The sequence below is a fragment of the Rhinopithecus roxellana genome, chromosome 1 (genome assembly GCF_007565055.1).
Source record: "Rhinopithecus roxellana isolate Shanxi Qingling chromosome 1, ASM756505v1, whole genome shotgun sequence".
NCBI lineage: Eukaryota > Metazoa > Chordata > Mammalia > Primates > Cercopithecidae > Rhinopithecus > Rhinopithecus roxellana.
In genome coordinates, this window is record NC_044549.1 from 203772868 (window position 1) to 203790894 (window position 18027).

At 37.2% G+C, this 18027-nt stretch overlaps 1 protein-coding gene across 15 annotated transcripts in view; it reads right to left on the reverse strand.

Annotated features, from left to right (window-relative positions):
• Positions 1–18027, reverse strand: part of DLG1 (discs large MAGUK scaffold protein 1) — a 274249-nt gene that overhangs the window by 82104 nt on the left and 174118 nt on the right. For all 15 annotated transcript variants that reach the window (XM_030936950.1, XM_010381164.2, XM_030936930.1 and 12 more), the window contains 4 exons: positions 17527–17651; positions 15679–15848; positions 13996–14132; positions 8540–8684 (listed from right to left, as the gene is read on the reverse strand). In XM_030936950.1, coding sequence (XP_030792810.1) covers positions 8540–8684; positions 13996–14132; positions 15679–15848; positions 17527–17651 — 577 coding nt within the window. The remainder of the gene's footprint in view (positions 1–8539; positions 8685–13995; positions 14133–15678; positions 15849–17526; positions 17652–18027) is intronic.

Here is an 18027-nt window from a genome sequence, read left to right on the forward strand (position 1 = left end):
ATCCCTCCATCAGTGCTTGACAATCACCACACAAAAAAATCAAATGTTATCTAGTCCTCTTAGGTAATAAGAGACAGAAAATCTGAATACACTTGTATCTGCTAAGGAAAATGCATTCAGAACTAAAATCCTTCCCAAGAAAACTCCAGGGCCAGATAGATAGATAGCTTCATTGGAAAATTCAACAAAACATCTAGAGATGAAATAACATTCTGAAACAAATTCCAAGACAGAAAAATTTCAGGACACTATCATAAGTTCATGCTTGTGAACACAGATGTACAACCCTAAACAAAATAAAAGCAGTTCAAAATCAATGATATATAGTATGTATTATAATGATGTGGGTTCCCCCCCCACCAACAAATGACTGGTTTAACATTAGACAATCAATGTAACTTATCACATTAACAAAATAAAAGAGAAAAATCATCTCAATAAATAATTGGATGAAATTCAATACTTACAAGATAAAAACTCCCCATAAACCAGGAATAAAGGTTAACTTTCTTAATATAAAAAGTTATCTACAGAAGACCTGATGGTAACACCATATACAATGGTGAAATATTGTTTCCCCCAGTTTGTGAACATAACAGTGATATTAATTATCACCATCTCTGTTCAACACTGAGCTGGAGGTCTTACCAATGCATCAGACGAGAAAAAAGAAAACGGACAGTATAAAGATAGGCAAGAAGGAAGTAAAATTCACTGCTCACAGATGACATGGTTATACACATAGACAATCTGAAAGATCTATAAAACCTAGTATTAACAAATTCAGCAAGATTGTTGATTAGGCAATTAATATACAAAACAGATCATATTTCTCATGTATCAGTCAAAATTAGAAACATTTAAAAAGTAGTACATTTATAATAGCATGAAAAACATCAAGTACCTAGGACTAAATCTAACATACAAAACCTCTACTATACAACACTGCAGAGAGAATGTAAGAAGCACCTCAATAAATGAAGAGATACTCATATTAATGAACTGATTAAGAAACACAATTTAATTCTTCCCAAACCGACCTGTAATTTTTGGATCCTAAAATTAAAAAGGAAATTTAAAGACCCAACATAATCTTGAACAGTAACAAAATTAATATTTACTTTAAATCAACATTTATTATAAAATTATGGTAAGAGACTGCAGGTGGCACAAAGATAAATAGTTCAATGAAACAGAGGAGCCTAGAAATAGGTTCGTACATATGTGGTCACTTAAAAGCACCAATGCGGCCGGGTGCAGTGGCTCAAGCCTGTAATTCCAGCACTTTGGGAGGCCGAGACGGGCGGATCACCAGGTCAGGAGATCGAGACCATCCTGGCTAACACGGTGAAACCCCATCTCTACTAAAAAATACAAAATACTAGCCGGGGGAGGTGGCGGCGCCTGTAGTCCCAGCTACTCGGGAGGCTGAGGCAGGAGAATGGAGTGAACCCAGGGGGCAGAGCTTGCAGTGAGCTGAGATCCGGCCACTGCACTCGCAGCCCAGGCGACAGAGCGAGACTCCGTCTCAAAAAAAAAAAAAAAAAAAAAAAAAGCACCAATGCAATTCAGAGGCAGAAATGGTCTTTCAATAAATGACGCTGGATCAATTATATATCCGCATATTAAAAAATCTCTCATTACATGCAAAAATTAGACCAAAGTGGATCAGATCTAAATGTGAAAGGCAAAATAATAAAGCTCCTAGAAGTCCCTTATGACCTAAGGATAGGAAAAATTTCAATGAGTCACTAAAAGCTCTACCTTAAACGAAAGGACTGATAAGGACTTAAAAAATTTTATCCATCAAAAAGCACCATTTTTTGAGGGGAAAAGGGAAAACAAACTCAGTGAAGACATCTGCAATAGATATAACTGATTAGAGTTATTTCTCAAATACATAAAACTTCCTTCAAATCAAGAATAAAACCAATAGAAAAATGTAAAAAGATTTGAACAGACATTGCATCGAACAAGAGAGTCAAAGCAATAAGCACAGGCAAAAAATACTGAAAATCATTAATCATCAGGAACAACCAGCAATAAATAATCATCAATAAAATCATGAGATAACTTTATACATATCCATACTATTCATAATTAAAAATATGGATAATACCAAGGGTTGGTGAGGATGTAGAAAAACTGGTGTATTGTCTGCTATACTGTTGAAATTGTTTTTTTTTTTGTTTTTTTTTGAGACGGAGTCTGGCTCTGTCGCCCAGGCTGGAGTGCAGTGGCACGATCTTGGCTCACTGCAAGTTCCGCCTCCCGGGTTCACGCCATTCTCCTGCCTCAGCCTCCCGAGTAGCTGGGACTACAGGCACCCACCACCTCACCCAGCTAATTTTTTTTTTTTAGCAGTATCAGCTGGAGAGTAAACATATGCCTACCCTATAACACAGTAATCTCACTCCACGAGAAATGAGTGCTTATGTCTGACAAGGATGTGCAAAAATAGCCACAGCAGCTATACTCATAAAAGATCAAAACTGTAAGTGACTCAACAGTAAAATGAAAAAAATTGTCATATACTTATACAATGGAATAATACATAGCAATTTTAAGAAGCCACCTGACTGATCATTAAGCTAAACTCTTAAAATTGGTACCCTTACTGAATATATGTTTTAATTCAATTAAAAATTAAATAAAGAGGTCAGGTGCAGTGGCTCACGTCTGTAATCCCAACACTTTGGGGGAGCTGAGGCAGGATCACTTGAGGTTAGGAGCTTAGGCAACATAGTGAGACCCCATCTCTACAAAACAATTTTAAAAATCAGCTGGGCATGAAGTCCTAGACACTTGGGAGGCTGATGTGGGAGCATCGCTTGAGCCCAGGAATTCAAGGCTACAGTGAACTACAATTGTGTCATTGCACTGCAGCCTGAGCAACTGAGTGAGATCATGTCTCAAATAAAAGAATATTTTTATAGACTTTCCCCATCTCTTTACTGGGTATTTTTTTTTTTTTTCTTACAGAGTCTTGCTTTGTTGCCCAGGCTGGAGTACAGTGGTGCAATCTCAGCTCACTGCAACCTCTGCTTCCCGGGTTCAAGCAATTCTCCTGCCTCAGCCTCCTGAGTAGCTGGGACTACAGGCACTTGCCACCATGCCTGGCTAATTATTTGTATTTTTAGTAGAGACGGGGTTTCACCATGTTAGCCAGGATGGTCTCAATCTCCTGACCTCGTGATCCTCCCGCCTCAGCCTCCCAAAGTGCTGGGATTACCAGTGTTAGCCACCGCACCTGGCCTCTTTTTTAAGAGATAGGTCTCATTATGTTGCCCAGGCTGGAGTGTAGTGGTTAGACACAAATGCAATAATAGTGCACTATATCCCCCAAACTCCTGGGTTCAAAAAACCCTCCTGCCTCGGCCTCCCAAGTAATTGGGGCCACAGGCACGCACCATTGTGCCTGGCTTTTTTCCTTTTTGATGTGAAGAAGTCTTAATATGGTAGGAAAATCAGCTCTTGGTGATATTAAGTAGAGAAAAGGAGCAGTGTTAGAGAGGTATCTTAAGATTGTAGGAAGGTCTCTCCTATTTCCTTAAGATAAGGAGTATGTAAACATGTTCATGTGCTGATGGTAATGATCCAGTAGACAGAGAATTTGATTATGCAAAAGAGAGAAGGGACAGCTGCAAAAACAATCCCCTCTGCAGACAATAAATAATGACATTCAGTACACAAATGGAAGACCTGGTTTTCAACAGAACAATGACAGGGACTCCCATTATAACACAAGTGAAAGTGGAGTTTTGGGGGAAAAATATAGTTACATAGGTATATCTGAAAGTGGAAAAATAAGGAAATTCTCTTCTAGGTGCTTATATGAAATATGAAGTGAGATAATCAGTTACGACTGAATAGTAGCTGGCAAGTGAAGGTTTGAGGGGAGGGAAAAATTCTTAGAGTGGGAGAGTGAATTAGGATAAGAAATGTAGTAGGACTGCAGGCAAGAATAAGGCACCAAATAAGGCACCATCTATGATTTATGGCCATACGTAAAAAGCATAGTTTTGTGCTCTTTTCCAGCCACGTTCTGCTTTTTAGGAACCATAAATGAAATAGCAGAGTTTGGCTGCACCAGTGTTGGGGGATTCTGCTACGAAGAAGGGGGCAAAGGACTTGAAGACGTGCAATGAAGTGAACATGATGATAAATCATGGAATCTAAGCTAATGCAAACAGAAAAATTGAGACAAGGGGCAACAAATTAATAACATCAAATGACTGAAGGTCAAAATGAGGTTGAATTGCTAGAATAGAGGTGAATGAACTGAGGGTTGTAGTCACAGAATGGGATGATTAAATTGATATTTTAGAGGTGATGAAAGTGTTAATAATTATAGATAATAAAATCTAAAGTATTATCTTGGAAGCAAGTAACTGAGTTGAAGTGGAGGGCAGGATAGTCAGAAAGAGATGAAGAAACCAGAAAGTCAGGGTGTTGGATGAAACATTAGTGTGGTTTCCGGACATGACCAGGAACGACAGCATGAATAATAGTGGCAAAATGACAATGGGCCTTCGCGCTGAAGTCTTCAGTGACTAAAGCCAGACTCATGAGGAGAACACTAGATCACCGCAGCCAGGGACAGGCAGTAAGTTGAATGGCCTGACAGCAGGGTGACAGTGAGGGCTTCAGAAGAACTGATAAGTACAAATCACTCACGTAAAAAAATTTTAAACAAAAGTGCTTTTTAAAAAACACAAATAAATTGTTTATGAATTGCATACGCAGAAGTGTACAACAAAACCAACATCTATAGTTGTCTAAGAAGGGAAGAGAATGGAAGCAAAACATTAAGTTGAAACTGCAAGGTGAAATTCAGGTTTTTCATAATGCTTTATTAGTTCAACAACAGAAGGGGGAAAAGCAACATAACCGGCCGGGTACGGTGGCTCATGCCTACATAATCCCAGCACTTTGGGAGGCCGAGGTGGGCAGATCATCTGAGGTTGGGAGTTCGAGACCAGCCTGAACAACATGGAAAAACGCCGTCTCTACTAAAAATACAAAATTAGCTGGGAGTGGTGGCGCATGCCTGTAATCCCAGCTACTGAGGCAAGAGAATGGCTTGAACCCGGGAGACGGAGGTTGTGGTGATCAGAGATTACGCCACTGTACTCCAGCCTGGGCAACAGAGCGAGACTCTGTCTCAAACAAAACAAAACAAAACACAACAACAACAAAAATACATATATAGAATATAAAATAAGGCCGGGCGCAGTGGCTCAAGCCTGTAATCCCAGCACTCTGGGAGGCCGAGACGGGCGGATCACGAGGTCAGGAGATCGAGACCATCCTGGCTGACACGGAGAAACCCCGTCTCTACTAAAAAAAATACAAAAACTAGCTGGGCGAGGTGGCGGGCGCCTGTAGTCCCAGCTACTCGGGAGGCTGAGGCAGGAGAATGGCGTAAATCCGGGAGGCGGAGCTTGCAGTGAGCTGAGATCCGGCCACTGCACTCCAGCCTGGGCGACAGAGTGAGACTCCGCCTCAAAAAAAAAAAAAAAAAAAAAAAAAGAATATAAAATAAGAAACCTAAAAATACATAAGTACTTTAAGAACAATTTAATCAACTGCAACACAATTGAACTGCATACAAATGTAAGCACTAGAACCCAAAAGTACAAAGATAAATAGTATCTGTCCTCATGTACCTAAGAGCATAGAAAATACCCTAAGTTTTAGATATATTGTAAGTCAGTGTTTCTCAAAGTGCAGGCCATGAACTAGCAGCACCAGAAACATCAGAATTACAGGCATACCTCAGAGATACTATAGTTACATACCACAGCGATTAAGCAAATATTGCAATAAAGACTGTCATATGAATTTTTTGATTTCTCAGTGCATGTACAAGTTATGTTTACACTATATTAAGGAATAGCATTATGTCTAAAAATACAATGTACAGGCCTCAGTCTAAAAATACTTCACTGCTCAAAAAATGCTAACAATCACCTGAGCCTTCAGCAAGTTGCAATGTTTTTGCTGGTCGAGCGTCTTGCCTTGATATTGCTGGTCTTGACACTGAGGGTGGTAGTTGCTGAAGGGTAGAGTGCCTGTGCTAATTTCTTAAAATAAGACAAAAATGCAGCTGGCCGCATCCACTGACTCTTCCTTTCACAAAAGATTTCTCTGAAGCATGTGATGCTGTTTGATAGCATTTTACCCACAGTAGAACTTCTTTCAAAATTGAAGTGAATCCTCTCAAACCCTACCACTGCTTTAACAACTAAGTTTATGTAATATTCCAAAATCCTTTGTTGCTTTCAACAATGTTCACATCGTCTTCACCTACCAGGAGTAGATTCCATCTCAAGAAGCCACTTTTATCTATAAGAAGTGACTCCTTAGTTGCTGAAGTTTTACCATGAGGTTGCAGCAATTCAGGCTCCACTTCTAACTCTAGTTCTCTTATTATTTCTACCAATTTGCAGTAACTTCCTCCATTGAAGTTTTGACCTGGTCCAAGTCATCCAAGAGAGCTGGAATCAACATCTTTCAAACTCCTGTTAATGTTGATACTGTGACCTCCTCCCATGAATCATGAATGTCCTCAATGGGATCTAGACTGGTAAATCCTTTGCAGAAGGTTTTCAACTTACTTTGCCCAGATCCATCAGAGGAATCACTATCTATGGCAGCTATGGCTTTATGAAATGTATTTCTTAAATAGTAAGACTTGAAAGTCAAAATTATTCCTTGATCCATGGGCTACAGAATGGATGACAAGTTGGTAAGCAGCAAAACGACACGGGTCTCCTTGCACGTTGCCATCATAGCTCTTGGGCAGCTAGGTGCCTTGTCTAAGAGCAGTAATATTTTGAAAGAATTTTTTTTGTTGTTTTTTTTCTGAGCAGTAGGTTTCAATAGTTGGCTTACAATATTCGGTCAACCATGCTGTAAACAGATATGCTGTCACTCAGACTTTGTTGTTTAAGTTACAGAGCACAGGTTTTGTTACAGTTATGCAGAACAGGCAGATGGGCTTAGCATAATTCCTTGGATTTCTGGACTGGTAAATGAGCATTGACTTCAACTGAAAATCACCAGCTGCAATAGCAACTAACATGAAAGTCAGCCTGTACTTTGAATCTTTGAAGTCAGGCACTGACTTATCCTCTCTAGCTGTGGAAGTCCTAGAAGGTATCTTTTTCCAGTAGAAGGCTGTTTCATCTACGTTGGAAAACTGCTGTTTCTTGTAACCACTTCCATTCAGTATCTTAGCTAGATCTTCTGGGTAACTTGCTGCAGCTTCTACATCAGCACTTGCTGCTTTACCTGCACTTGCATGTTATAGAGACGACTTCTTTCCCTCAACCTCATGAACCAACCCCTGCTAGCCTCACATTTCTCTTCTACAGCTTCCTCATCTCTCTCAGACTCACAGTTAGGGTCTTGTTCTGGGTGAGGCTTCGGCTTGAAGGAATCTTAGGACTGGTTTGATCTACCTAGACCACTTCAAACTTGCCCACATCAGCAATCAGACTGCTTTACTTTCTTATCATTAGTGTGTTCACTGTAACAGTACTTTTAATTTCCTTCAAGAACTTTTCTTTGGCATTCACAACTTGGCTAAATGCAGCAAGAGGTCTAGCTTTCTCCCTTTACTGCCATTGGACATGCCTTCCTCACTAAGTTGAATCATTTTGACTTAAAATGAGAAATATGCAACTTGTCTTTTCACTTGAACACTTAGAGGTCATTGTAGAGTTATTAACTGGCCTAATCTCAATATTGTTGTATCTTGGGGAATAGGGAGGCCCGAGGAGAGCGAGAGAAACAGGGAATGACCAGTCATCTGAGGAGCAGTCAGAACACACTGATCTACGAAGTATCTGCTGTCTTATACGAGTGTGTGTAGCACCTCAAAACAATTAAAATAGTTAAACATCAAAGACCAGTGATCACAGATTACTGTAATAGATATCACAATCATAATGAAAAAGTGTGAAATACTGCGAGATTTACCAAAATGTGACACAGAGACATTAAGAGACATGAAGTGAGAACATGTTACTGAAGAAAAAAAGGTGCGGGTAAATTTGCTCAATGCAGGATTGCCATAAACCTTCAATTTGTAAAAAATGTAGTCTCTGTGAAGTGCAATAAAGCAAGGAACAATAAAATGAGGTATGCCTGCACTTTGCTTGTTAAAAGAATGAACTGCTTGTTAAAGCAAATTTTCTGAGCTCAATTGGAAAACTATTAGAACAAAACACTTTCAGTATTTGCAAATGTTCTTTAGTGACTATTATTTACATAAAAGTTTGAAAATCAACCCTTTAAATGTAAGAGTAATTACTACTATAAAATAATAAAGGTAAAAAGGATCCCCCTTTCTAATTATAAAAATTTTGACTTAAAGTAGATTTAAAAAAAAAAGAGTAGATTAAAATGCTTAATTGTTCCTTTAAAAAATTTGCATAATGTTTAAACTTTATTATACTGAGAACATTTCACTAATGGCCTAACAACTGAAGAAATAAGATAAACTTAAGCAAATATATGCTAACAGACTTACAGTTGGTGATATCAGGTGGTGCATAGCCATCATTCATATACATACTTGTGGGTTTTGCCACTTTCAAATAAACAAAATCAGATGTGTTCTTTAAGGCAGTTACTGCTTCTTCATGAGTAACTTCTTCTAAACATACGTTATTCACCTAAAAAAAAATCCCAAAAGACATTTATGACATTTTCACTTGTTTTCTGAGTTTTGGAAACAATTTCACGAAAAGAAAGGGAAAATAAGAGAGCGATTTAAGGAAAATAAAAGTATGCAGAAAGAAAATACCCATGTTTGATGTCTATGATCTCAGTAAGTTGTTTATCATGACATGTGAAGTTGTTGTATGTTAACAGAATAGCCCATCTTGATTCCAGCCTCCATCCCTCCTATTCTCCCAGTCTTGATTTTCTCTCATTCTTAGGCATTTAGGAATGTGTGTGGATGCGTTTTAGACTTTTTCTTCTTTAAAGAAATGAAAACATACTAAAATTTTTGTTCTTACGTTAGAATTTTTAATGTAAGGTACCTTAGAGACTGTTCCATGTTGGAACACAAATTAATAGAATTACTACACTGTTAAAAAAAAAAAAAAAAAAAAAAAAACAACGGCTGCACAGTAGCTCATTGTGTGGCTATATCATAATTTATTAAATATTATATCTGTTAATATTCCCATATTTAAATAGGAAAACTATTAGAACACAAGTGAGCACAGATATTTAAATTGTTCTCCTAAATGGTTTTAGTAAATTTACACTCACTACCACAGCATAAGAGAGTGCCCACCTACTTAGACCTTTGCCAGCATTAAACATTATCGATTTTAAAAATCTGTAAAATGATGCATGTTTTAATTTATGCATCAGCTTTAAGTTTCTGCTTCTGTAATGCTCAAGTTGAATCTGTTTTTCAGTTGTTTGTTGCTCATTCATCTATCTTCTGTATAGAAACACAACCGATTTTTAGGTAGTGATGCATCCTGCAACCAGTGCTAAACTGATTTATTAGTCTATGAGCAGGTTCCCTAGGATATTCTACATACAATATGATGACATCTGCAAATATAGTTTTATTTCTTCCTTTCTAATCTGATTTGTTTTTCTTTTTCTTTTCTTATTGCCCTGGACAGAATCTCAAGGATAAGACTGATTAGAAGCGGTAGTTTGTGTCTTTCTAGCAATCTGTTAATTTCATCTAAGTTACCTCAGGTGTTAGCACATAGCTACTCACAACAGTCTCTTGTTTTCCCTCTTTCATTCTTGCTTTCAGAAATTTCAGCCTTCTCTCTTTTTACTTGGCTGGTCTGAAGTTTTTCATTTTGTTGATTTTTATCAAGGGACCAACTTTCAGTTTTTGTCTATCTTCTCTACATCTTTTCTATTACCTATTTCAGTAATTTCTGCTCTAATCTTTATTATTTCCACCCTTCTGTTTGCTTTAGATTTAGATTGTTCTTCTCTTTGATACATTATTTTTGCAAATGAATAAAACATTATTAATGTTTCTGTTTTAAATTATCTTGTATTAACAATATTAACTTTAATATATTTTTCATTTTCCTAATTTGTACCTTTATAATTGACAACAGCAGTTTTTAATATTTTCACAAAAAAATTTAAAGGTCACAGAAGAATAATTTCCCTTCATTGATTATTAACATTGCTTTGCAGAGTTTCAGCAGCATGGTCATTTTTATGGCTCCACATTACCATGCAAAGCAAGGACGGCCTGCATTTTGAAATACACATTAAATAGCTGTGATATACTGTTGAATTACATATTAAATAGCTGTGGTATACTGTTGAAATACATATTAAATAGCTGTGGTATACTGCTGAAATACATATTAAATAGCTGTGGTATACTGTTGAATTACATATTAAATAGCTGTGGTATACTGTTGAATTGCATATTAAATAGCTGTGGCATACTGTTGAATTGCATATTAAATACCTAATGACATACTGTTGAATTGCGTATTAAACAGCTGTGGTATACTGCTGAATTACATATTCAATAGCTGTGGTATACTGTTTCTTTGGTGGCCTAGAATAAGCCATGCATCCTGGTATTCACACCCTTGTAAAAATCTCTTTCTACACTGAATTTTGCTTGTCCACATAACTAGCTTTAGCCAATGAGGTACAGTAATTGCGAAGGAAAGAGAGGATTAATAAAAATACATCGGTGCTTATCTTCTTTGGAAAGCTCACTTTTAGAACCTAGCCACCATCCTGTGTGAAACTCAACCTAACTACGCTAAGAGGCCACTGGAGAATTAAGCACCTGGCTAACAGTGCCAGTTGAGTTCCCAGCGAAGCACCAACCTGGCCACCACATGTGTGGGCCAACCTAGCAGTGGATTATGTGGCCTGGTAAAGCAAAGACAAGTTGTTCCTGCCAAGCCCTATCCAATCTGAAGACTTGTAAACAAATACATGAGTGGTGTTTTTTAGCCATTAATCTTTGTGTTTTCTCACATATCACTAGATAACTGATACAAGAGCTGACACAATTTGCTGAGGGATTCAATGTGGAATGTGTAGGATGATGATCCCAACATTTTAGATCAGAGAAAAGTTATTTGACCATTTACCAGAGTCTTGATCTACACGTTAAAAAATAGTGACCTTGGGAGTGAATCGTAAAGAGGAGAAAATGTACAAGGAGGGAGTCCTGGATTACTTCAACGTTTAGAGGTTAGGGATATGAGGAGGCACCAGACATCAGAATGACAGACTGAAGAGTGGCTACTAAGAAGAGAATTACCAAGATAAAGGGTGACTGTTAGGCAAATGAAAAAGTGTTACAAGAAGGAGGGTGTGTCAAACTCCAGCCAGATCAGTCAATTAAGACAAGGACTGAGCACTGAATGATTTCAGTGTAATTAAGAGAAGAAAGGCCTCTTTAAAAGTTGATTTAAAAGAGAATGAGTCTTGCCACAATGGTATCAGCACAGGTTGCTGTCTCCTACCACCAAAACCAGTTCCAGAGAAACGATAAAGGAAAACATGGTAGCCAATCAATTAAAAAGTAAAAGTGAGAAAATTAGTGGCAACAGATGGCTGTCTTGACTCTGCGTTTGCGTGTGAGTGATGGTGAGACGATGCTGGTTACAGTTCGAGGGAAGAGTGGTGATCTTAGCTGTGAAAGGATAAGTTAGAGAAACGTAGTTCAAGTTCTGCTCTTTCCTTTTCCCTATCATTAACTAAAAATACAGTCTCCCTGCAACAATAAACAGTACTCAACAGGATGCAGAACAAAGGAATCTTTTATATATTGCTGATGTAAATTTTTACAAGCAGCCTGGAAAACAACAGGATGGTTTTTAAAAAGAATGCTACTAGCAGGATAATCAACGATCCCGTGACAGTCAAGTAAAATTCTTGTATATGTTCATCAGAACACACAGCAGCTCTTCCTAAGAAAATTATTCATAATACCAAAAAAAAAAAGACTTAAAATAGAATTTTAAAAACCAGTACTTGCTAGTATATTTTTAAAAACCAACTTCCTACCATGCCAGAACCAGTTTCTGTGCCTTTTCAGATTCTGCTAGGCCTTGGCTGCTTGCTCAGTGGAGAGTCCTGACTACTACTACTTTCATCTTGCCTCCTGCCCTTCCCAGTTTTCTCAGCCCCTTCTGGCTGGGATTGGGCATGGCTGATGTGCTCCACACAGTGAGAGCCACAGCACGTCACAGACCCACGTCTGACCTGTCTACACCACTGCAGCTCCACCAGTTTTGGGCTTGGGTGAACGTTGTGCCATGGAATATAGGAGTTGGCTTTCCTAGAAACTGTGCCCAGGGGAGTTGGGTAACACAATCCAAAAGCTCGGGACAAATAACCCCTAGGGGGTAGACAAGAGACAGGAGAATAAAAGGGGCCAGCAGATAAACCTTTCTTGTGTTTCTCTGGATGGCTGGATGTAAGGTTTATGATGCCTGGATGGTTTCTACAGTGTCTGCCTGGAAGACTGTTCTACATGACAAGCAACAAGGTACCTTAGAAAATTACAGCCAGCTCAGACACATTCTACCTTCTACTGGCTCTCATTCATTCTCTGCTTCACTTCTCATTTTCACTCACTCTCGCCTTCTTGAGATGACACCTTAGCACATTAGCTTTTCTTCAGATTCTGTTTCCCTAAGGAACATGGGCTGAGACAGTTACTGATTGATATGATATGGCTGTGTCCCCACCCAAATTCTGAATTGTAATCCCCACGTGTTGAGGGAGGGACCTTGTAGAAGGTGATTAGATCATGGAGGTGGCTCCCTGATGATATTCTCTTGATAGTGAGTGAGTCTCATGAGATGAGACTGTTTTATAAGCATCTGGCATCTCCCCTGCTGGTATGTGAAGAAGGGTGTGTTTGCTTTCCCCAACCCCCAACACCATGATTTTAAGTTTCCTGAGGCTGGTGAGTCAATTAGACCTCTTTCCTTTATAAATTACCCAGTCTTGGGTAATTCTGCATAGCAGTGTGAAAACAAACTAATACACTGATGAAGATTAGACAAATAAATTGCAGTATAGATATACAGTGGAATATTACATAGAGATAAAATGAATGAACTTCAGCTCTAAGCAATGATATGGGTAAGTCTCAGTAAAACAATATTAAGTGAAAAAAATACTGGAGACGAAGTCTCATACAGTGCAATAGCGTTCTGAAAAAGCTTCAAAACAATACTAAACACAATTATTTAGGCATATGTATGCAATTAAACTTTTTTTTTTTGAGATGGGCTCTCACTCTGTCACCCAGACTGGAGTACAATGGGACAACCACAGCTCACTGTAACCTCAACCTCCTGGGCTCAAGTGATCTTCCCACCTCAGCCTCCTGAGGAGCTGGGACTACAGGTGTGTATCACCAGGCCTGGCTAATTTCTGTATTTGCTGTAGAGACAGGGTTTTGCCATGTAGACCAGGCTGGTCTTAAACTCCTGGGCACAAGCAATCTGCCTACCTCAGCCTCCCAAAGTGCCAAGATTACAGACAGGTGTGAGCCACTATACCTGGCCTAATTAAACAATTTTTAAGAAGCAAAGGAATAAGAAACACAAAATGGTTGATATTCTCACTCTTGGGCTGGGTAATTACTAGGTTTCATTATATTATTAAGTAAAGTAAAACACAAAAGGGTCATACATAAACAAATGATGACGCTGTTTTAGAAATCTAAGGATTATGATGAAACACGCTGTGCCTACAAGCCCTCAACCCTTCAACAACAATGAAGGAATAAAAGGAAAAGGGAGGAGGAGCTGGCAGAGAAAACAGAAATGACAAATAAAGATATTACCAAGAATCATTTTTTAGGATTTGATACAGCAAGGCTAGGATTTGCTAATTGAAGTATCATTTAGACCTTTTTGGTATGGAGAAATTCCAGTATCTATTAGAAAAAATCAGACAACAAAATGATTTAAAAGACAATAGATTTCTTATACTTACTGCTAGAAGTTTATCTCCAATCTGGAGTTTGCCATCCTTATGTGCTGCACCTCCTTCAATTATTTTGGTTACATAGATGCTATTATCCCCAGGAATATGCTGATTTCCAACACCTCCAGCAATGCTGAACCCAAGACCTGTTTGGAAAACACTAGTTTTAGATTCTCATCCATAAATATGAACTTAAGCCCAGAAAGAAATGGTTGAAAACTACAAGGTAATAATTCCACCACACTAATATTTTTTAAAATAGAAAAGAACCCATTTAGTTATCTACTAGTATATGTTCTGCAATCAAGCGACACTTATAAATATAGCTGCTCCTAGAGTTATGAATAGATTCCTTTTATCCCACACGTTCCTTCTTAGTATCTTCTCGCAAATGCACTTGTTATTCCAAAGTGACATTGCAAAATTATGTTTTACTTTTGTTTCCATCATAATTATGCTCACCTACACTTTCAATATTTTCACTAGAATAAAACAATTGAGAAGAAATAATAAGATTGTCTGGTGGTGGTGGGCAGAACCAATAGGCTTTAAAAATGTGAATACTTTTGCTCTTTTTCATTATTCTATGAATTAACAATTTTAAGTAGGGAATTTCTGTAATTCTTAAATCCTATAGCTTCAATATCAGAAAATTTCTCAGCTCTCCATTCCTTTTTCATTTGTTGAAATCCTCCCTCTTCCATGAAGCCACATATTTAAACTAATATTTCCATTTATCCTCAATTCATCAATGTTTTAAAAATTCTGAAATCACATCTTAACAGTCCTTTACTGCAGATGTAACTGCTCATAATACATATTAAAAACACTTCTTTTAACTTAGCCTGTGTATCTGCATTTAAAGTACTTTGTAGATTAATTATCACAAGTTAGTATCAATACTATACTTAACTTCAAGTGTTCAAGGACACAAATATTTCACTCTTAATGCTAGAAGTCTTCAATATAGTAATACTTAATACCAACAGCGAGAAATCCACTTAACAAAACAAGTAGGTATTTTGTTCCCTACTTTTAAAAATTCTTAAAAACATGCTGAGCAAATATTGAATATAAAAATCATAAAAACTTATAAATCTATAAATATGCTCACTGCGGCAAAATGTATAAAATGTATACATTGACAAACATAAGAATTTTGGGCCAGGTGCAGTGGCTCACACTGTAATACCAGCACTCTGCGGGGCTGAGGTGGGAGAACTGCTTGAGCCCAGGAGTTTGAGACCAGCCTAGGCAATGCAGGGAGACCTCCATCTCCACAAAAAACAAAAAAATCAGCCCAGTGTGGTGGCACGTGCATGTCGTCCAAGCTACTTGGGAGGGTGAGGTGAGAGGATCGCTTGAGCTCAGGAGACTGAGCCTACAGTAAGCCATGACTGCACCACTGGACTCCAGCCAGAGTGACAGGGCAAAACCCTGCCTCTAAAAACAACCCCCCACCCAAAAAACAGGAACTTTTCAAATGCTGCAATCTTGGTAGAAATGTAAATATTCTAAAATGCAATGTAAGACAAAAATCATTAGAAATAACAGAGAAATTAAAATCCACTCAAGTTCTGTAGTGTATTACTAATATTGTTCATCTTGAAATCTATGTCACAGATAAAGTTCATTGGAATATTTAACTCAGAGATTTCTTAAAGATTTATCTTAGTTTGACTTACCACATACCTTTAGGACCTTTAATCAGCTTTATTTCCATTATTTTTTCTGATACTGGTTTCCTTCTTTTTACATACAAGCGTACGATAGACCCTGCTTCTTTCAACGCTTCAACTGCTTTGCTATGTGTTACATCACGAACATCTACTTCATTTACTCGTAATATACAGTCGTTGACCCTGAGAAAACAATTAAATATAAAAAATAAAAATTAAATATAATTTAAATATTAATTTTCCACTTCACCAATTTTTTGTTACTTTTTTTTTAAGGTAAAGAGAATTATAAATAATTCTGGAGTAAATCCAGAATGAAGAAAGTATATAAAAAATGAATATAAACAAATACAAACATTTCCCAAGGGTCAGCAAAAGGAACAAAAGAAATAGTGAAAATAATAGATTATACAAAAATATTAAACAATAATTACAGCTACCATTTGTATACTTACTGCATGCTTATTCTGTGTCAGCATTAAGATATACTTTATAAAAATAGCAAACATTTATTTAGCACTAATGACATGCTAGACACTTTCTTGGTGTTTTAACCCTCATGACACCTGTAAGCTAAATATGTATTTTAATCCCTATTTTACAGATGGAGAAATTGAGGCAAAAATAATTTAAATAACTTTCCTAAAGCCACCCAGATAGTAAAGAGACAGAGCTGTGATTCAAAGATAAGAAAACTGAGGCTCACATCATGAGTTTAAGGTCACAGAGATAGTGTGAAAACTGAGATAAACTAAAAATAATTTTCTGAGTGCCTATTCCAACCTATATATTAGACATAAAAGAATGAAGTTATTTTTTGAAATTTATATAAGATTAGGTCACTTAATTCAAAAGTTCCACAGGTAAAGAACTTAAAATTTGTCATAGTGTTATGTTTTGTAAAAGTTTAATTTGTTCCTAGTCTTAGCATTTTCCCTAGTTCTGGTCTCTCTGACTGCATGGTATTCCATCAGGAAAAAAAGACGGTCATCTCAAATTGGGTAAAGGGGTAAACAAAATACAATTAAAATATTAAAACTGGTCCGGAGAAGCTTCTATATCTAACAGAATCAGGAAGTAAATGTCTACATTTACATGAATTGTCAAATGATTAATTTTTATATCCATTTGATTTCATCAATATACCATCTGTCATATCCAGTGAGAATTAAAGCTTAGAAATTGAAAAATTGCATAAGGTACCAACATCCTTAAAATAAGATGCTGTTTTTAACAGACTATATAAACTCTTTAGTCCTAAAACTTCAGGCTATTTTAACAACAAACAAGGAAATAGGGAAAATGCCGTAATTTATGACCCCCAAAAAATCAAAGTTTGCAAAATATATCTTCCAAAATGGAACACTACATTTAAACAGAGACAAATGTTATTTTCATCTAGTCAATTAAGAAAATATATTATTTAAAATTTGCACATACTTTAGTCTATGTGGTGTGGGATTCAACTTGGATGTGTGATCCTCTATCCTCCTTATCTTAAATAAGTTTATATACATGTTTCCCAACCAGAGAGGAAATGGAAAATATTTTGTGAGCTATTTGAAAATACAAAGGGAAACTCATGATTTCTATAAATATGCTCACAAACATTTAAACCATCAACCAAATTTATTATTCAAATGTTGTAATATCTAAGATAAAACTGGAGTCCTAAATGAAAACAGGAAAACAACGTTTAGAGCATAATTATCGCATTCATTGACTTGAATGTTGTTAAAGCATTCACCCTATGTCAGTTTTTATGATAATGTCTGTTATTTGTATTTACTCCTTATCCAGTCTGCTTCAAGAAAAATACACAAAGTGGATTCAGCATCACAATGAAAATCGCAAAACATACCGCAATCTTCCATCTTGGGCGGCTGCTCCCCCCGTGATAATTTTGGTAATGAAAATACTTGAGTCATCTCCAATGTGTGGGTTGTCTGTACCTCCTGCAATGCTGAAACCAAGCCCTGAATTTCCCTGAGGACAGAAGAAAAAAAATTGAGACTGAATGTGATTTTATCTTTATTGACAGGTTCCTGTCACTGAAGGATGCAGAAACTGTACTAACATAAGGAACACAACAAATAAAGGTATATGGGTGAGTAATATAAAGATTCTAAATTAAATGGACATGTTCTGAAGGAAAGTCCTTTCAGAGGCATTACTGCTGAACAGGTGAGGTTCAAGAAAATATACCAAGGACTTCTGAAGTCTACTCCACAGTTCTTTCTTTAAAAGTATGTGCAACTTGTCGCTGGATTAAGTCACCCATCTGCAGAGGTGTCTATAAGTCTGTTTCTTTTAGACTGCACCTCGGCCATGTTTGGTAGGGCACATCTCTCCGATGAGACAA